At 49.1% G+C, this 20,828-nt stretch overlaps 1 protein-coding gene across 2 annotated transcripts; it reads right to left on the bottom strand.

Annotated features, from left to right (window-relative positions):
- Nucleotides 1-6,499: 6,499 nt before the first annotated feature.
- On the bottom strand, nt 6,500-17,782 carry LOC112934047 (DNA dC->dU-editing enzyme APOBEC-3G-like). 2 transcript variants are annotated; one of them, XM_026017406.2, is made up of 8 exons: nt 17,618-17,782; nt 16,216-16,378; nt 14,588-14,870; nt 14,260-14,371; nt 8,250-8,403; nt 7,347-7,614; nt 7,000-7,115; nt 6,500-6,735 (listed from the first exon to the last, which is right to left on the bottom strand). In XM_026017406.2, exons 1-8 carry the CDS (start codon nt 17,659-17,661, stop codon nt 6,691-6,693), a joined length of 1,185 nt encoding a protein of 394 aa, XP_025873191.1. In that variant the 5' UTR covers nt 17,662-17,782; the 3' UTR covers nt 6,500-6,690. The 2 variants fall into 2 exon arrangements, with proteins under 2 accessions (XP_025873191.1, XP_072602352.1); XM_072746251.1 differs by having other exon boundaries at nt 6,500-7,115.
- Between the last annotated feature and the right edge of the window lie 3,046 nt (nt 17,783-20,828).

Raw genomic sequence — 20,828 nt, 5'->3', positions numbered from 1 at the left:
TTGGTTTCCAGGGCGCCATGACAAAGTACCACAAGCTGGGCGGCTTTCAGCAGCAAAAATTTATTCTCTTGTAGTTCTGGAGGCCTGACGTCTGACATCAAGATGCCCGCAGGTTGTGCTTTCCCTGAAGGTTCTAGGGGAGGATCTTTCTGGCGCCTTTCCCCTTCTGGTGTTGCTGGCAATCCTTGGCGTTCCTTGGCTTGTAGATCCAACCTCTCCTTTGGTCTTCACAGGCGCTTCTTCCTGCAAGTCTGGGCCTGGGTCTCCCCTCTTCTTATTCGATTTTAAAGGGCCACCCTACTTGAACCTGATCTCATCTCAGATAATTACATCTGCCACGACCCTATTTCCAGATAAGGTCACATTCTGAGGTTCTGGAAAGGACACGCGTTTTGGAGGGAATGCTACCCCATTCAGCACATACACATTTCACATTTTTTAAAAATTTTTTATTTATTTATGACAGTCACACAGAGAGAGAGAGAGAGAGAGAGAGAGAGAGAGAGAGAGGCAGAGACACAGGCAGAGGGAGAAGCAGGCTCCATGCCGGGAGCCTGACGTGGGACTCGATCCCGGGACTCCAGGATCGCCCCCTGGGCCAAAGGCAGGCGCTAAACCACTGCGCCACCCAGGGTTCCCCACATTTCACATTTGTTATTAGGTACTTTCTCCCCTATGTGGCAGAGACTAATTGTCCCACTTTATTTGTCGTCTTTTTTTTATCAGTGTATAACCCCTGATTTTTCCCAGGTTATATGGCCATCCCAAATAAAGGCTACATTTCCCAGACTCCTTTGCTGCTAGATGTGGCCAAATGACTGACTAACCTTGGTCAATGAGATGTGACAATAAAGGCCAAATGGAAGCTTCTGGAACCCTTCCTGGGAGACATCTACCTTGGTCCATGACCCTGTTATTCCCTGCTTCCCCAACCTAGCTGACAGAACATAGATGCTACAACTGGGCTACATTTGGGGGCCACGAGGACAAAGACCCCACACATCCTGAGAACGCTAGTAGAAACCTGGAAGCAGCGGGTTGTCCTAGCTCTGCAGCTTATATCTGGACTTTTCTGTTTAAGATAAGTATCCATCCAGGGCCACTAACTGTACAAACCCAGGGGACACCTTCACACGGCAGAGAACACAAAAGGAGACCTAGGGGCTTTGAGGCGAACAGACCATCCTCAGAGACCCCTGCTCATGGCTAGTTTCAGCTCCTGGTTTGGGGGCTTTTAGTTACTTTCAGGCAGTCTCAGTCTAACATTTTTGATAATTCTTTAACATCCAGGAGGTTTTTGCGTCTGGAGGGGAGCGCTCAATTGTATTGGCACTTAATGTGTTGAACAATTTATGAAAGTAATAGAACTCTGGAAATCAATTTCTTTGAACATTTAAACATTATTATTAATGTGATTAATTTTAGTTCCTTAAAACTTAAATGGCAATTACAAATCTAACATGACTGATTCTTTTGAACCCTCCAGACATCTTAAATAACAGGCCAAACACTTATAGAAGGCCCATTGAGATTGCAGGATCCGAGTCATCTAGACGGATTTCCTTTACTGAGATGCACACATGGAGGAGATTTGTACTGAAATCTTCCATCATTGGGCTTGGTCTCTTTTTTTCTTTATTCATAAACTTTATTTGTGGCCTCGGGACTTTTAATTTTCCCTTAGTCATACAGATTTTAATTTTTGAAACTTTGCATCTTTCTCCAAACTTCTCTATTTTCTAAGTTAGCATGGCAATTTGGGGTCTCTGAAGATTTCATAGGAATTTTAGGATGGTTTTTCCTGTCTCTGCAAAAAATGATAGTAAGCAAAAATAAACATAAAAAATATTGTTTTCAAAGCTATGAACATAAGACATATTTCCAGGCATTTGTGTCTTTAGTTTCTTTCAGATTTAATACTTTTTATTGCTGTTTTAAGTGTAATATTTTCCTCTTTTCCATTTTTTGATGATTGTTTTTATTTTAGAGAAAAGGGTTTTATATATTTATGTTGTATTTAGCCTTCTTATTTACTCTCTTTTTTTCCCCCTACAAACCAGAGTCTCTTCAGTTTGGAGGGTGCCAAAACATCCACAACTGAAGACAGTTTATCTTTTTTCCAATGTTCACACTAATTATGGAATTTCTTCCTCTAATTGTATTCATTAGAACTCCAAGACAATTTGGAGTAAATGGTCTAGGTGCCCTCCCTGTCGTGTCCCAATTTAATTGAAATGGTTTGAATGTTTTACCGTTTATGATAATATTTATTGCTGTCTTCTGATAAAAATCTTTTCCTACACTTGAGTAAGTATTATTTTTATTTTTGCTTAATACTTTAATGATGGCCAAATCTTATGAACTTCTGTTCAGCATTTATTGAAATGACATCACATAGTTTTTCTTCTTTAATTGGTCATGTAATGGATCATGTTGATCTATTTCCTGATATAACTATACTTGCATTTTTAGAGTCACCTTATTTGGTCATAATATATTATTATTCTCTTAATATGTTATTAATTCTATTTGTAATTTTAAAAAACATATTTTATTTTTGGGGCGCCTGGGTGACTCAGTTGGTAAAGTGTCTCCTTCAGCTCAGGTCATGATCCTGGGGTCCTGGGATTGAATCCTGTATCAGGCTCCCTGCTCAACAGGGAGTCTGCTTCTCCCTCTCTCTCTGCCCCTCCCCTGCTCGTGCTCTTTCTCTCTCTCAAATAGATAAATAAAAATTTTTTTTAAGGTTTTATTTATTTATTCATGAGAGACACAGAGAGAGAGAGAGGCAGAGACAAAGGCAAAGGGAAGCAGGCTCCATGCAGGGAGCCTGCCGTGGGACTCAATCCCGGGTCTCTAGGATCATGCCCTGGGCTGAAGATGGCGCTAAACCACTGAGCCACCAGGGCTGCCCAAATAAAATCTTTTTTAAAAAATATTTTACTTTTTTTTTTTTTTTTTTTTTTTTTTTTATGATAGTCACACAGAGAGAGAGAGAGAGAGGCAGAGACACAGGCAGAGGGAGAAGCAGGCTCCATGCACCGGGAGCCCGATGTGGGATTCGATCCCGGGTCTCCAGGATCGCGCCCTGGGCCAAAGACAGGCGCTAAACCACTGCACCACCCAGGGATCCCAATATTTTACTTTTTAAGTAATCTCTCCACCAGTGGGGGCTTGAACTCACAACCCTGAGGTCAAGAGTTGCATGCTCCACCGACTGAGCCAATCGGGTGCCCCTATTTGAAAATATTTTATTTATAATTTTTGCATCGATATTCATAAGTGATATCAACTTAGGGAATCTAATGTTCTTTATTTTTGGTATTTATCAGTTTTTTGTAGTAAGGCTGTTTTTTTTTTTTTTAAGATTTTATTTATTTATTCATGAGATACAGAGAGAGAGAGAGAGAGGCAGAGACATAGGCAGTGGGAGAAGCAGGCTCCAATGTAGAGAGCCTGATGTGGGACTCAATCCAGGCATTCCAGGATCACACCTGAGCCAAAGGCCGATGCTCACCCAATGAGCCACCTAGGCGTTCCAAGGCTGTTTCTTTACAACATGAGTGAGTTGGGAGAAATTTTCCATATTTTCCCATAACTTGTAATCTCTTATTAACACTAAAATTATATATTCTTTAGAGGTATGATAAAAAGATTTGTGAATACAATTGGTCCTGGTGTTTTTGTTTTTGTTTTGCTTTTTTTTTTTTTTTTTTTTTTTAGTGGTAGGTCTTTATCTTTCCCATTTCCTCCATGAGAATAAGTCTATCCCAGTTTTTGACTTTTTGGGTCAAATTTGTTTCTATAAATTCAAATGAAATATCCTCTTACAGTTTTTCCCAGTCTTTTCTATATCAGAGTTATATTTTTTCTAATACTTTATCTTGTATATTTTTGCTGTCTTTTTTCTTTTATTAGATTCTTTCTGGATTAATTTACTTCATTGATCTTTTTAAGGAACAGATTTTTGGATTTATTTGTCCTTCTTACCATTTAAAATTTTCTAATTAACTTCAGTTTTGAGCTTTATTAATTTCTTATCTCTGATTTCTTTCATTGCTTTTTTAAATTTCTTAGAATGGGTATATTTATCTTTTTTTTGGTAATGAAGAAATGTAGTCTATTCATTTTTTTCTGACTATAGCTTTTTTTTTAACCCACTTTAAAATTTTTCTTAAGATATGTTTATATATTTTAAAGCAGCAGGGGAGGGCAGCCCGGGTGGCTCAGCGGTTTAGTGCCACCTTCAGCCCAGGGCCTGCTCCTGGAGACCCGAGATTGAGTCCCACATCCGGCTCCCTGCATGGAGCCTGCTTCTCCCTCTGCCTGTGTCTCTGCCTCTGTGTGTGTGTGTGTGTCTCTCATAAATAAATAAATAAAATCTTAAAAAAAAAAAAATAAAGCAGCAGGGGAGGGGCAGAGGGAGAATCTTCAAGCAAACTCCCTGCTGAGCATAGAGCCCTGGTGCCCCAAAGCCACTTTTAGTAAACAGCCCTTAAGTCTATTTAAGTAAACTCTACCCTTGACATGGACTTGAACTCATAACCCCATGATTAAGACTTCACGCTTTACATACTGACTGAGCCAGCTAGGTGCCCCTCTGAGTATAGGTTTTGCTGTATTCTCTAGATTTGGATTTGAAGTTACATTAGTTAGGGCACATTTAGTTATAAATAACAAAATACCTAACTGTGATGTGAATAATGCAGACATTTATTATCTTATTTAAAAGGGATTTTGGAGGGGTACCTCGGTGGCTCAGTGGTTGAGCATCTGCCTTCAGCTCAGGGCATGATCCCGGGGTCCTGGGATTGAGTCCCACATAGGGCTCCCCATAGGAAGCCTGCTTCTCCCTCTGCCTGTGTCTCTGCCTCTATCTATGTGTCTCTCATGAATAAATAAATAAAATCTAAAAAAAAAAAAGCAACAACAAACCCAGTAGCTATTTTCGTACATGTGACGGGTCCTAACTGGATCACATGGCTACTCCTAGCTTTAAGAGAGGCTAAAAAGTGGCAAAGAGGAATAGAATTACATGACAGACTCGGGCCAACCCTGATGCTTTCCCTGGGCTATAAGCATTGCCACACCAACCAAACATAGTTTCTAATCATTTTTCCTTTACGTATATATTTGGTGGCTATGTTGTTTGGCACGTACAAGTCTATGATTATTTTGTTCTTTCATTGTTCCTCTGTGCCGTTAGGCTAAGCCTGTCCTCAACCTGTTTGATTCATTCAGTGTACCTTGTGTGATCGTGCTGCTATCGCTTTCTTCTTAAATTTTAGTTTGGCTGGTTTCTTTGTTCATTTCTTTCATTTTCCTTTTTTTTTTTTTAAGATTTTATTTATGCATGGGAGAGACACAGAGAGAGAGAGAGAGGCAGAGACACAGGCAGAGGGAGAAGCAGGTTCCCTGTGGGGAGCCCGATGTGGGACTCGATCCCAGGGCCCCACATGACCTGAGCCGAAGGCAGATGCTCAACCACTGAGCCACCGAGGCTTCCCCATCCCTTTCATTTTCAATCTGTTTCCTTCCTTTTTTTTTTTTTTCAGAGTGCTTCTTGGAAGCAGCATGGAAGAATTTATTCTGTTCATATTTAGTGTTATACATTTGATTTTACTCTTTCATCTTAGGTTGTGTTCATTTTTTTGAGAGTGTGCATATGTGTGAGAGGGGGGCAGATGGAATGGGGGTGGACAGGAGGGGCAGAAGGAGAGGGAGAGAGAGAATCTCAAGCATGTTCAATGCCCAGTGCACTGCCTGACACAGGATTCGATCTTGCTACCCTGAGATCATGACTTGAGTGGAAATCAGGAGTCTGACACTTAACCCATGAGCCACCCAGGCACCCCTGCTGTGTTCATTATTTATTGTCACCCATTTCTTCTCCTTTCTTTTTCTCCATTCTGGGGGTGGGGTGGGTGTTGGCAGTGGAGGCAGCCAAGCAGAGGCCCTGGGTCAGCGCCTGGCTTCTAGGTGCGGCTTATGCAGGTGGAGCGTGCTGCCACTGGCAGCACCACCTTCATGAAACCAGCTCTATAGCATAGTTGTGGGGGGGGCCTCCTTCCTGCTTGGAAGCCTCCAAATCTAGCTTTCCCTCTTTCCTAGAGCTTCGAGGAGACTCCCAACATCTTTTTAACAAATCTTTTTTTTTCTTTTCCTGTTTTCATCAGCCGGAGTTGGCTCTTATTGCTCCAACTAAGAGCACCCAATAACACTGCTCCAAGTGGTTTTATTTATCCCTCCAGGCAATTCTATGAGCCACTGCGTGCGCCCAACTATTTCACCTTATTTATTTAGATGGCTAGGAGATACTGGGAAGGAACAGAGGATAGAGGGGAAGACAAAATGATCCAACTATTCCAGACTTGAGAGGGAATTCTCAGATACATTTTTTTTTCTTGGTGCAGTAGAATAAAAAGGCCTTTCCTTATACTCATTTTTTTTTTAATTGAGGGAAAATCCTGATTTCCCTTTTAGAAAGTAATCCAACTTCTACAGACTTACACATTCTCTTTATTTTCTCAATTATAAAAATATATACCCACTTATAAAAGGAAACAAAAGAATGAAGGAGGAAAGGAGAGGGTTAGATGTGCCTGCAGAGCTCACAACCTGCTCCTCAGAGGCAGCAGTTTATGAACCGCTGAGATGCTTCAGGAATGGGGTTGGGGGGCCCGATGCTCATTAAAGTCTCAAATTCCTGAAGTCATTCTCTAAATTGTTCAGGGGCTGTTGAGAAAGAGAAAAATTAGAAGTGTCACTGGCAGCCAGGGGTGTGGAATGCAAGCCAAGGAGAGGGGATGAGAAGAGGTGGGGAGGTCTCAAGGGAAACCGAAAACTGACAAGATTCTAAGAAAAGGGAGATAAAGGATCTAAGGATAAGAATCCTAAGAAAAGGGAGCCCTGGGTGGGGTGAGGGGAAGCGTGTAGGCGGGGAGAGAAAGGTATTGGGGACAGTGGGGTCCCGCATCTGCAGCGAAAACAGCTTCTCACCTGGAGGATCCTCTGGAGCCGACGGCCTATGCTTTCACTGTACTGCTTCAGCTTGTACCAGGGCTGGAAAGGCCTGCCCTTGTGGTCCACAAACATCTCCCAGCAGTCCTTAAACTCTGAGATGAAAGAGAGAAGGCAGTCAGGTTCCGGGGGTGCGGGACAGCAGCAAGCCTGCCCTCTGTGGGCCCAGGGACTCCTCCTTCCTTTGCCCTTCCTGGGGGTATCAGCCTGGGCCTTAGCTGGGCCACCACCCTTCCATCCAGCCACCCCCCTCCCTTCCCCGAGGAGCTCTTCTCTCTTGGAGTTGCAAACCTTCCCATCCCTTGGCAGCTCTGCTGTCTCCCTACCCAGGTAGCTCATGACGGCCAGGGGGATCCCAGATTCCTGCAGGCGCCTCAGCCCCTGCTTATGCTTCTGGCGCCAGTGGAAGTACAGGCGGGAGGCAAAGAGCCTCAGGCTGATGTGGGGGTGATCTTTGACAAACGTAACCAGTTTCTTGGCACAGGTGGGGCAGGGGCTCCATGTGACATAGCAGGTGATTTCGAATCTCTGGGATGGGTCTAGTTGTCGTGACTTTATATCGTCAATAAAGCAAATTTCTGCATGGCGCTTTTCCTAGGGAGGGTCCCAGACAGAGAGAAGAAAGGTTTGGTTACCAGGCAGAGGCCAGAGGTCCCATGCTATGGGCACCACTGGGGAGAAGGGGCTCCGCCCTGTGAACTTGCCTAGGACGGGGAAAGAACCTCCCTCCCTGCATTCTCTCACTCATCCATTAGTTCAGCACCCCAAAGCATCGGCAACTTGGTCAGAATCAGACCAGGTCCCCGAGAGGAGACGTGTTGGCAAACAGACACCCCCACGGCACCGTTCCAGATGCTCTGCAGACCCCGCCTATTGGATATCTGGAGATGTTCGAACATGGGGTTCCCCAGGAGCAGGTCAGAATGAGAGGGAGGCGGGGCAGGGCAGGTGGGAAGGCGGGCAGAAAAGCAGAGGGCAGGTGTATGAGGGAGTTGGTGCAGGTGGAATTGAGTGTTTGGTCCTTGGAAGACAGCTTAGCTTCTCAGAAGCAGCAACAGAGCTGACGTCTGGAGGACAAGTAACATATTCTCTAAGAGGAGCGGGAAGAGCATTCTGCTGGAGGGACCCGCTTCTGCGGAGGCGCAGAGCTCCCGGGAAGCAGGGCTGAGACTTATGTAAGCCTCGGGATTTCTCCCGCCGGCCTCGTGTCCAGACGGCCCGCGTGGCACCTGATTTTGAAGGCAGACTTTGGCAATGACGGAGCCTTCATGTGGCTTCAGCTGGTAGCACAGGTAGGTCCTCCTCTGGTAGGGTGGCTTTGGGACCCGTTGGTTGCTGAACTGCTGGTAGAATGTTTCTTCTTGTAGTGGATTCATCGTGGTTCTGGGCAAGAGGAAGAAAACCAAAGATGCAGAGGGCACCTTCTGGTGTCACCCCAGGCTCTGTCTGAACCCAACTCCTTAAGTACATTTGGGCCCTTGGGGTGAGGAGGGAAAGGACATTCTCCTCTTTCTTTGTCGGCCAGGAGGGCTGGGGCAGGAGAAGGAAAAGGGGGAACTCTCCCACCTGCACACAGCCCCATCGCCAGTCTGGTGGAGCACCCACCACCCCCAGCTCTAGGCCACCGCAGGCAGGATGCCTTGGGTTGGGTGGGGAAAACTAGACGTCATGTGTCCTTTGGCTCACCCATCTTTGTCCTGTGCCCCAAGACCCCTCTGTTCAGGTCCTCACAGGCATCTCAACTCTGACATGTCCCATTCCAGAACCCTTCTCTTTGGGGAGGGAGGGGACTTCTTTTAACTCTGGTACTTCTTTTAACTCTGTGCTCTTTTGCTTAGGTGTGGGTATCACAATTTTGTCTGTTCAAAGTGCAGACAGGCTGGTGAACAGGAAAATCTGCTGTCACCAGGGATTGTTGTGACAGACTTTGGCTAAAGGACTCACATAGCTTTTCCACCCCTGGTTGTGATTATACTCTACAGTATAATCTACAGTTTTTTTTTTCAGTTCCAGAGTGACCTGGCTCATGCGGGTATGCGTGCACAGGTTCTTTCTGATAAATGCTGTTGGCTCCGCAAACATACAAGTAGGTGAACAGAACTAGGAACCTTCCTGCCGGCGCCCAGAGAGGGGCATGAAAGCCCCATCTGGGGGCGCCTGGGTCATCCAGTCTGTTCAGCATCTGCCTTCAGCTCAAGTCATGATCTTGGAGCCCCAGGGTCAAGCCCCATGTCTGGCTCCCTCCTCAGCAGGGAAGTCTGCTTCTCCCTCTATCCCTCATCCTGCTCGTGCTCTTTCTCACTCTGTCTCAAATAAATAAAATCTTTTCAAAACCACAAAAATAAAAAGAAAGCTCCGTCTGGCAAAGCCCCACTGTGTGTAGATATTGCTGACTGAGCAGATGCCAAACAGTCTGAATGAACTGGGGAAGCCTGATGGAGCCCCAGGCCATTCTCCTTCTGGACACTCCACCCAAAGCTGATGTGACCTGGCTGGCCACTGAGTCTGGCTTAGGGGACCACAGACACTTGGAAACCAACACAGGAATCAAGCCAAAGGTGCCATTCCTCAGGGCACAGACTATGGGGTGCAGGTGATTTCCATACCATGCTCCTGCAAGACCAGAAATGCCTTCCCCATATTTCCAGCCAACTCCTCGAAACACCACTGATTCCACCAACAAAAAACCATGTCAGTCATCTGTTATGCTAATTAACAAAGCCACTAATTTCATCAACGGAAACCCATCTCTGATACCCCTTATGCCCTAGTAAAACTTCGGGTGCATTTGGATGACTGTCACTGAAAATGCCATCTCTGGATCGTGGCCTTGGATTACCTGCCAGTGACCTCATCCGAAGCTGCTACTCTCAGGGCAACTGGCTGCCCTCAGCCCAAGGATTAGAATGAAAACTTCCATTCATAGCACAACCAAGGGCCCTGCGGCGTCCTGATTTTAGCACTGAAGTTCCCACGTTCTGGGAAACTCCCCAGACCCTGGGGCTGAAATATTTCAAATTTTAGATAAATGCACTATTTTATTAGCACAAAACTTGAATCGCTAAAATTTAGGCATGACAGAAACAACTCATAAGAAGTATTTAAAGGCAAAAAAAAAAAAAAAACACACAAGTATTTAAAGGCGAATTTAATTTTCCACACTTGGTAGTGTCTTCATGGGAAATGATTTATCTTCTTGTCTTGGAGATGGGTTTTCCCTCCACAGAACAGAAATGAGACCACAGAATTAAGTCTGCAGAAAGGCATGCCACCCACAGTTTCAAGATTGCTGGGGAAAAAGCTGGGAGGGAACTCAGAGGATGCTTTGCTTAAAAGGATGGACATTACCCAGGGAATATAGTCTACACAGTCCTCATAGCCGCTAAGCGCTTGGGTTCTGCCTCTGCTAACAAAGCCAGCATCACTGATGGGACGTTACTGAGGTGGTTTGCAGACCTGCACCAGGGAAGCAAGTATGACCACTGACCACAATCTGGATGAAGCCAGACCGTTTGATACCAGAAAGACAAATTAATCAATCTTGAAGTTTACTTAATCTCCGCTCCATCAGAAGAATCCACGACCCTGGACCCCTTATCCTTCATTTTTGCCCTTAAACACCATCAGGGAGTTCCAGCATCAGCTCCCCGCTCTCCTGGGTGGCACCGTATCCATAACTAGTCGGTCTCTTCACCACGGAAACCCAGTGTCGGTTTTTTATTGACTTCCTGAGCGTCAGCCAAATGAACCGTTGTTTGAGGCAGTTATAGAAATTAGAACATTCTTTGCAAAATTGTGCACGTCTTTAAAATAAAACTTACAAATATGCTTTTATAGCCAACCCCAATGTCTCAATCATCCTTGAATCTAAAGTCTATAATAGCCAAGCTTAAACAAGCCACTTGAGGAAGACCCGGTGGCCACACCTATAGGATGTGGCCAGGGAGGCAGAGACCAGCAGCTGGAGGCCAAGGGGGTGGGGGTGGGGGCATGGGGCGATGGGCACCTGCCCAGGCAGTGCCCACAGGCCAGAGGCAGGAGCAGACCCTGCTGACAGGGTGTTAGAGAGGGAGACAAGTCGCACTGGGAGCAGGAAGGAGGCACAGAGCACAGCAAGCAGTGGTACCTGGTCCTCGCAGCCCCATCCCGGGCTCCTTAGCAGGCTCATCCCACCCCAGCCTGGGCCCTGGGCTCTGCAGCCCACTTCCCTCTCCCAAGGCTGTTCTTGGCCTTGGGAAAGCCCTTCATCTGTGAGTGTCCTCCCTTCCCTTCCTGCCAGACAAAACCTGGGGTGAGAGGCCCCTGGTCTGATCTTGCTTCATTTGGCTTCCATCCTGCCTTCTTCCCTCCCAACTTATCTGACCCTGGGAGTCCCTACCCAGCTGCCTCTCCTCAGCAGGCTTGTCCCAGCTCTGCCCTTTGTTGGGCACCAGCCCTTTCTTACCAGTCTTGTTTTCAGAAAGTCCCAATCTGGAGTAACCTCCCAGGCCTCCACGGAAGCCCCACCTCCTTCCTGCTTTGGCCTCAGGGTGGGGAGGGCCCTCAGATGGTGGCACTTCCTCAGGCTCAGCTGCCCTCCCCTCAGATGGAGACAGGCCCCACTGTGTGCCCCGGGGCAGAACCCAAGTTATTGCAAAGAGAAAGAGAAAGTAGGATGCCCCTGAGGGCCTGGGGCAGACTGGCTGCAGAGAGCAGGACCGGGGCTGGCTCCCAGGAGAGGCAGGCTCTCTGAGGAGTGGGGAGCCCTATCCTCATCACCTCTGTATTGCCCTTAAGAGTCATTCAATATCTGTCATGACTCTGGGAATCTGGAAACTGAGGTCTGTGGGTCAGATCTTCAACTCCAGCCTTGGAGAAGGCAAGTGTGCTGAGCAGATCCTATACTCCATCCTCTACCACAGCCTCTGATAGCTTCAGTAAGGGCCTGTCATGATCCTGACATCTCAGATGAGGTCCCAGCACGGAGAGGCTAAGATACTCTCTGGAGCCATCCAGCAAACAAATGGTGGAGCTGGAATGCCTGCCCAGGGGTGAGGCCTGGCTTCTCCCACTTCCTCATTATTCTGTGAATAGGAGTTGGGGAGTGGGGCACAAGAGCAGGGGCCTTGTTGCCCCCAGAGGCTTCCCAGGTCAGGAATCAGGGACCTGGACCTGAAGTGTATTTCCTGAAAGCTATCTGCTTGTCTTGTCACATGTCTGCCAAGATCCCCAGATGGAAAAAGAAAGAGCAACTGGAGAACTCAAATCCTAGAGAGGAGGTCTTAGAGCAGCCACCTGTCACCCCCAGTCCAGACCACATACACACGTGAGTCCCCAGAGAGCTTCTCCCAGTTGGTGGGCACCCCCCCAACCCACATCATTTTGCCCTACAGGCCCTGGGATGCCCTCAAGGGGGTAACAAGAGCATGGGCAAGAGTTGGAGGATCCAAGGGAATGGCGTCCCTTCCACTGCCATCTGTTCTAATGTCCAGAGGCCCCAGCCAATGGAAGAAGATTCCAGAATGAGCTGGGCCCAGGCTCTTCCAAGAGAGTGATCAGATCTGCATACTCAGGTGTTGGTCAAATTGACAGCTAAGGTGCCTCTGGCCTGAGAAGCAGGAAGGGTGGACAGGACGGCTGACACCCTCCACTGGCCTTTCCCTAATGACAGCACTCCCGCTGCTCAGCCTGGGGAATTCCTGCTAGCTGGCTGAGACTCTGGGCTGAGAGCAGGGATGTGCGAGAGTGGGAAGGGGACTGTTGTGGAGGAGAAGTCCCAGAAGCCTCCAGGGATCTCTAGGACTGGCCTTCTGCTTTGTTCTTTCTCCTCTAGAAGGAGGAGATATTTTGAGCTGACCCCATAGGCCCATTTTGACGACCCAGACAGTCCAGAGGGGTGTCGTCCATGCATGTACCTCTCCACTTGGAGGCTGGGCAGCCACAGCTCTCAGCCCCCAGGCAGCAGTATAGACAGAGGGGGAGGGAAGGGGCAGGTGTCTGAAGCCACCAACAATCCACCCTGGCCAGCCAAGACCAGAGGGAGAAACAGCCGGTCCGGTCTGTATGGGACCCAAGACGTTTTCCACAATGATTTTAGGGATGTGTTCCAAACCGAACACCTGCCCGCTTGCTGTCCCTTCCTCAGCCGCCACCTGCCCAGAATGCCACCGGCTCAGGATGGTCTCTGGCTCCTTTTCGCCACGCCCTGGGCCAGGCCCCCCGATGGGGGCCCTGCCATCGGCTTTCCCCCCAGTGTGTGCACATGGGGCTCTGTGGTCCAGGAATCACAGGCCCTCTCTGTTTTACCTCTTCTGCTTGCGCTTCCCTGTCTCCCCGACTTGATTCTCAGCCACCTGCCACATTTTATTCTGCTTTTTGGGAAAAGTTCTGATGATCCCGGTCCTCCCATATCCAATCCTACATTAAAAAAAAAAAACCCACCTTATTTACATGTAAACTACATAATTACTGTCTTGCCCATTCCCTGTTGCTATCCCCAGGCTGCAACCTGTCCAGAGCTTCCCCTTTGGCAGCAACGTGGGGAGGGGAATAAGGGACGGGGGAGTGAGAGCAGGTGTAGTGGTGACCTGAAGAGGCAGTGCGAGGGTGAGCCAGGGGCAAGTCAGGCATAACCCAGGAGACAGAGACGCAGAATAAGGATCCCGCTTTTGCCCACTTCTTCAGCTCAAGAAGGCTCTGGGTCATTGTCTGGGTTGAACCATGTGCCCCCCACATCCATCAGCCAAAATCCCAACCCCTACTGCCTCAGGATGCGATTATATTTGAGACACAGACTTTTAAAAGATGGTTGTTAAGATGAGATCCTTAGGGTGGGACAGAATCCAGTCTGCCTGCTGCTGTTAGGAGAAAAGGAGCAGGGGACACAGAGGGTCACCAAGGGCTCACCTAGCGCGGAAGCCCTCCTACAAGAACGTGCTCTCACCGACGATCCTTGTTCTCTGGTAAGTCACATCCTGGGGAAGGATGTTCTTCCCATCTTCTGACTTTCACCCTTAGACATATTCATGCCTGTCTACCTTCAGTTTATTAACAAGGTTTGGTTAATGTGGTGAGATGGGAAGAGCCAGGTTGGGGGGGCTCATGGGGTGGGGGAGGGAGGCATCCAGGGAGGAGGGAGGATGCTCAGGAGGAAAGTGCAGGCATGGGGGGGGGTGGCAGTGCTGAGGGGCTGGGGAGGAAGGTGAAGGTGGCTGGAGCCCAGGAGGAGGAGCAACAATAGCGGGGAGAGGAATCCCTCACCCAAGAATTTTGTCAAGCTCTGTGGCCAGGTGATGATAATGTTTTAGTAGATTCCGCCTCTGGAAGGGCATCCCCTGGTGGTCCACGAAGTTTTTCCAACAGTATTTATAATCTGAGGTGAAGACAGAAGAGAGCAGTCAAGTGGGCCCTGGGAGGCCATCTTCTCCTGAATCTCTCATACCCTCCCTACCAGATGCCACCAGTCCTGCCTCAGTTTCCCTGGCTGTCTTCCCACTCACTCTCCCTAGGGACATTCTAGATCCTCCCCTATCCCCACCCTGGTCCTACTCCCTCCCACAGTCCTGTCCCCAGCTCCTTCTGCTCTTACCTTCAAAGCACATGATGTCCACCTGGACCCCTGCACGGCATAGCCTCTGAAGCCCATCCTGGAAATCTAAGTGCCAGAAGTAGTAGAGGCGGGCGGTGAAGATGCTCAACGTCACGTTCCTGTATTCTTGTAGGAACCTAAGTATCTCCTCTGCACAGGTGGGGCAGGGGCTCCAGGATAAGTACCAGGTGACATGGTACTTATGCTTGTAAGGGGACAGATTCAAGTCACGGAACCAAGAAAGGAAGCAGGATTCTGCATGGCAGCGAGCCTGAGGATAGACCTGCGAGAGAGGAGAAGAGAAGGGGATACTCTTGGCTGGCAGAGCAGGGAGTATGGCAGGGCCGGGTGCCATGGGAGGACGGGCGAGGGCGCAGGAGTCCCGGGGCCATGCTGTCCATTGATTTATCCCCCCATTCCATCTCTCCCCACTCTGTCTTTTTTTCACTGAGCCATCCCTTCCCACAGTCCTCAACCATCCATCAGTTCCAACTTCCACTCTCCATCTATCCAACATCTAGTCTCCATCCATCCATCCGTCCATCCATCTGTCCATCCATCCATCCATCCATCCTACAGGCATCCTACTGGCCCCAGGCTAAGCCCTCTGAATCCAGGCTAGTTTCGTGGGTGCTGTCTTCTGGGGAGGGCCACACAGCCATGCTGCCCTGCAGGGAAACCACTAGCCGCACGTGTCTCCAGAGCACTTAATGTGTGGCTTATCTGAATTGAGATGTGGGGCAAGTGTAACATGCACATCTCATTCCAACAGCATAGGAAAAAAGAATGTAGGTAACCTCATGAAGAATTTTTATATTAACTATAACTTTAAATAATCTCTTAGATATATCATCCAATACATTATCAATACTAATTTCACCCTCCCTTTTTTACCCCATGAACACTGGCTACCAGGAAAAGTTAAGTGACATATGTGACTCCGAGGATGTTTCGATGGGTTAGTACCACTAGTGCATACCCCGACCCAGCCCATATGTCTCTCTCTTGCAAACAGGCTCTGAAAAGTCTGCAATGTCAGGGGAGAGGAGAGGGCAGGCGTGGGGTGGGATATCTCTCAGCAGTGGTGCGTGGTTAGGGGGCAGGGCTGCAGGGGGGTGGCCTGGCTCCAGCAACTGCTGAAGCTGGTCATTGGTGCTGTGGCAGCCTTCCAGGGACACCTGGACTGTGGCTGGGAGGAGGCCGGGGGCAGGTGGACGAGGGATGTGGGTTCTCCCCTGAAGGGATCACAGGTCCTGGGCACAGAAGAGTCAGTGGTGTGGCAGGGGGACAATTTGACTGGCAGGCAGGACCATAACCAGGGCCTGGTGTTCTGGTGTCCAATAGGCCTGGACTTTCTAAAGGCACTCTTTCATCAAAGACTGCTGGGGTCAAGCTCCATGACAAGACTTGGAGACAAATACCAGTCAGCTCTCTGAACAAGGTTCATAGGATAATCAAATGCCATGCTGTATCCAGTTCCAGGACTGTCAAGCAAGGAGTTCATGGGCCAACGTCTTGGGACGATGTAGTGGGAAAGAGCATGCATCACTGAGATTTCCCATCTGGCATCTTATTCCATCCTTTTCCACCTTTTCAACTGACGCAGCTCCTGCCTTAACAGGCCTTACCTTGTTTTGAAAGACGCCCGAGTCCCAGTACTCATAGTGGTGCCAGGGATACCTCTTTCTTTCCACTTGGAAGCAGAGGTAGCAGAGATTCCGCCCAGAGGCATAGAGGAGGCTTGGAAAGTGGAAGAAGAAGGTTTCAGGATCTATCCTGTCCATTGGGCTTCTAGTGGGGGAAAGACAGGAAACAGAATTCCATGAGTTTTCTTGGGATTGTCCCTGGCTGCTGGCCTCCCTCGGGGCATGGGGACTCCCTGCCCTGGAGCATTGCCTGCTGCTTTTCCAGGGGGGACAAGGATGGGGTGGGGTGGGGGCTTCTTTCAAGGGGCCCCTGCAGGACTGCTCCTTTCAGCACACTCATCCCACAACCTGTTAGAAAAATAGCAAAGAGAAATAGGAACCCTCCCTCCCCAGGGAGCAGCTTTTCTAATACTTCAATTCATTCCTGATTTTTTACCTACACATTCTTTTTTTAAAAAAGTATCAGGTTAATGCATAAATTCAGGGATTCAGGCTACTGTTCTAAGAGCTTTAAATTTCGGAACTCAGAGTCCTCACCAGATCTCTTGGGAGCCACCCCCCACCCTAGAGGAAAGGAAGCCAGGCCAGCTGAAGTGGAGCTGCCTAGCCTAGCCTAGTAAGTGATGGGGCTGCTGTCCCTGTCCCCAGGCGGGCCATTTCCAGCAAGGTCCTCCCATGACTGCTGTGGCCTCAGAGTGCAATCCTAGAAGTGCCTTTTTTTCCTACTTCATTTTAAATATGTGCATTTCTCCTCATCTTGACATCCTTCTCCCATTTGCACTCTGGGGTAGTTACAAACATGAAGAAAGCATGAAGCTCAGTGACCTAGGTTGTGGGTGACGTTGAGAACAGGCTGCATCTACCTGTCTGCCCGCGGCTGGGCGAGCCCTGGAACAGGCGAGGTCTTTCTCACCTCTGAAGAAGCTAGCCTCACACCGTGTTTATAATGATTCCAATATCAAAGAGAAAATAGACCAGAATGCTTTAAACTCAAACCACCAACCCCTTTGCCCATCCTCCAGTTCAATTCTGAGTGTTAACAGAGCACAGGAACTTCCGGAAGCCTCCAAGGGTGGCATTACCAGGGCCCAGGCAGGAACCGACATGCCCAACAGACTTTCAGACCCAGAGGCGCTGGCCTGGAGGACCGCAGGGCTGGGTGGAGGTGCGCACGGGGCATGTTCGGAGGCAACAGTGGGAGCATCCCCAGAATAGGGCCAGGACCCAGGCAGGAGTGGGCCCTGTGGAGAACTTGGAGGCCAGAGAGGGAGAGAAGGGAAGCCGAGATTCATTCATTGGGACCCAGGGTGGGCCACCAGGAAGGAGGGGCTGCTAGAGGAGGCCCAGCGTGGGGTGGGGAGGGGGACAGAGTGAGCAGCTGTACCTTGGGCGGTGGCCACCGAGGCGCCAGGGCTCCATTCCTCTCATTGGCCTCGCTTTAGGAAAGCCCCCGATCTGAGACCTCCCAGGCCGCCTCCACGGAGGCCCCACCTCCTTCCTGCTTTGGCCTCGGGGTGGGAGGGCCCTCCGCTGGTGGCGCTTCCTCAGGCTCAGCTGCCCTCCCCTCAGATGGAGACAGGCCCCGCTGTGCGCCCGGCAGGACCCAAGTTATTGCAAAGAGAAAGAGAAAGAGAAAGTAGGATGCCCCCGGGGCCTGGGGCAGACTGGCTGCAGAGAGCAGGACCAGGGCTGGCTCCTGGGAGACGAAGGCTCTCTGAGGAGTGAGTGGGGAGCCCTGTCCTCATCACCTCTGTGCTCCCCAGGCGGGCCGAGGGCCTCTCTCCACATGCCTCTGGAGTGAACAGGGGAGAAGGAGTGCAGATCTTTTGTCAGGCCCCCTACCCCGTGTTTTCTCCTGACTCCACAGCAGATGGGCTTCGGGCTTCGAGTTCCTAATTCTGTGGCTGGTCCTCTGCTGAAGGCCCCCTCCGCCTTCACTTGGCAGAGCAGATAGAGGGACAAATGGAGAAGGAGACGGAGGGAGAAGGAGGGACAGTTTTACTTTCTCTTCATCTTCTTAGAAGGACACAAATCCCCTCATGGGGCCCACCTCATGCTATGGTCTAAACCAAATCACCTTAGAGACCCCCACCACTACCCCAAACCCTATCACACTGGGGGTTAGGGCTTCATTTTTTTTTTAAGATTTTATTTTTTTATTCATGAGAGACAGAGAGAAAGAGAGGCAGAGACACAGGCAGAGGGAGAAGCAGGCTCCACGCAGGGAGCCCGACGTGGGACTCGATCCTGGGGCTCCCGGATCACACCCTGGGCCAAAGGCAGATGCTCAACCACTGAGCCATCCAGGCGTCCCGGGGGTTAGGGCTTCAACATATGAGTTCAGGAGACACAGAAGTCAGCCCATGACACTTGTGACTGACAGGGTTCCTTTCATTGGCTGAGGGACAGGATGACTGACCTCAGCAAGGGTGAGCGCTGCCTCACACAGACAGAGCTGAGTCTCCAGGCTCTGTGGTGGCCTTTCTGGATGGAGGTCAGAGGTTGGAGGTCAGAGGTCATGCTCCTTGCTACCTCCCCGGAGACCCAGAATATTAGTGATGGTAGCTGGGCCAGTGCTGTCCCCAGGGTGGTGGAGATTTCCTGGTGGGAATAAAAGAAGCAAAGATGTGTTGGCTGGGAAGGAGATGCATAGCGAAGGCAAATCAAGGAATTGTCTCTGAAGCTGGTGTCTCAGGTGGAGACTGTAGGGAGTCCTCACCCTCTGCCCTGTGTGTAATCCCGACTAAGGGGTGTTGGGAACTGGCTGCCTTCTCCTGCCTCCCCTACCTGGGCTCTTTGGCTATGCAGTTTCCCTTGGCTGCTTCTTTACCCTTTATTACAAGGTCCAGCCTTGACAAGGTGCATTTCCAAATCATCATGGAGATAGATCCCCTTGGGCTCTGTCTCCGCTTTGAGAGAGAGAGAGAGAGAGAGAGATGAAGGCCAATGCCCCATCCAGGTGAACTGAGGGTAAAATCAACACGCTGCTTCTTTACCCTTTGTTACAAGGTCCAGCCTTGACAAGGTGCATTTCCAAATCATCATGGAGATAGATCCCCTTGGGCTCTGTCTCAGCTTTGAGAGAGAGAGAGAGAGAGAGAGAGAGAGAGAGAGAGAGAGATGAAGGCCAATGCCCCATCCAGGTGAACTGAGGGTAAAATCAACACGTGGCTCTCTGAGGGTCCCATGAAGAACTTGGCTGCACTTGGCCTGTCTCCCCACCTTCACCCTGGGTGTTTTTCTGCATTTCCAGTCAATCTCTGGTTCCCAGAGACTCAGCTGTTCCCTCAGAGCACCACCGGCCCTTCTCAGGAGCACTGGTGCCTGCATGAGCCAAGGAAACTTGAATGGAAAGGCAGGACTCTGGAAGGACCCACAAGAGGCACAGGGACGGTGCAGCGGGCTGCTGGTGTCAGGAGCAGAAGCAGAGCCCATGTGTCTGTTTTGATCCACAGCTGGGGAACCCCCAATCCCTGTCCCCTGTCACTGGCTGTGTAGCCTCTAGGTCAAGGTCAGCTCCGAGGGTCGGCTCAGGTGAGGCAGATCCCTGCTGATCAGTCAGAATCCAGGAGTAGAGAACAGGAGATCCCGTCACGAGTGCAGTGTCGTGTCCACCTGCCCAGCCTTTTTTTGTGTTATGCGAGTTTCACCTCAGTAAATCAAAAAAGAGAGAGCACTGAATAAACCCCAAAATGTCTGAAATTGGCCCTTTTAGATCAACATGAATTTATGGGCAGGCTTTTTCATGTTCCATGACAAATCCTACTATCAATGTGCAGATTAGTTTTGGGAAGCATGGACATCTTCCTGGCACTGAGGGTCTTTATTCATTAACATGGTATATACCTGAATTTATATAAGTCTTCTTTTTCTTTTTTTTTAATTAAGATTTTATTTATTTTTTCATGAGAGACACACAGAGAGAGGCAGAGACACAGGCAGAGGGAGAAAAAGCAGGCTCCCGGAGGGAAGCCTGATGTGGGACTTGATCCCAGGAACCCAGGATCACACCCTGGGCCAAAGGCAGCTACCCAGGCGTCCCTCTTTTTATGTTTTTAATGAGTCTTGTACTTTTTCATAAAGGTCTCACACATTTTGCTAGATTCACTTCTTGTAAACTTTTTGGGAGCTATTGTAGCTTTCAACTACCTTTACACTTTTTGTTGCTAGTATCTGGGAACACTATTAATTTTCCTTTTTTTCCCCAAGATTTTATTTATTAATTCATGAGAGACACAGAGAGAGAGAGGGAGAGGCAGAGACACAGGCAGAGAGAGAAGCAGGCTCCACGCAGGGAGCCCGAAGTGGGACTCCATCCCAGGTGTCCAGGATCAGGCCTGGACTGAAGGTGACACTAAACCGCTGAGCCACTGGGGCTGCCCCACTACTAATTTTCCTAAATTAAAGTTGGATCTACCAACCTCACTGAGAACTTGCTTACTATTTCTTTTAGTTTCTGTTCTTTTGCAACTCCCACAGCTCTTGTCCTTTATTGAGGCTCCTGGGACACTGGCTTGAACAACAGCACTTGAACAATGGCACTCATAAAGGAGACTTTTCTGTCCTTCCATTTTTTTTTCTGTCCTTCCATTTTA

This window comes from Vulpes vulpes, unplaced genomic scaffold (genome assembly GCF_048418805.1).
Source record: "Vulpes vulpes isolate BD-2025 unplaced genomic scaffold, VulVul3 u000000677, whole genome shotgun sequence".
Lineage (NCBI taxonomy): Eukaryota > Metazoa > Chordata > Mammalia > Carnivora > Canidae > Vulpes > Vulpes vulpes.
Note: the sequence above shows the minus strand (reverse complement) of the source record. Positions and strands in the feature narration are given on the sequence as shown.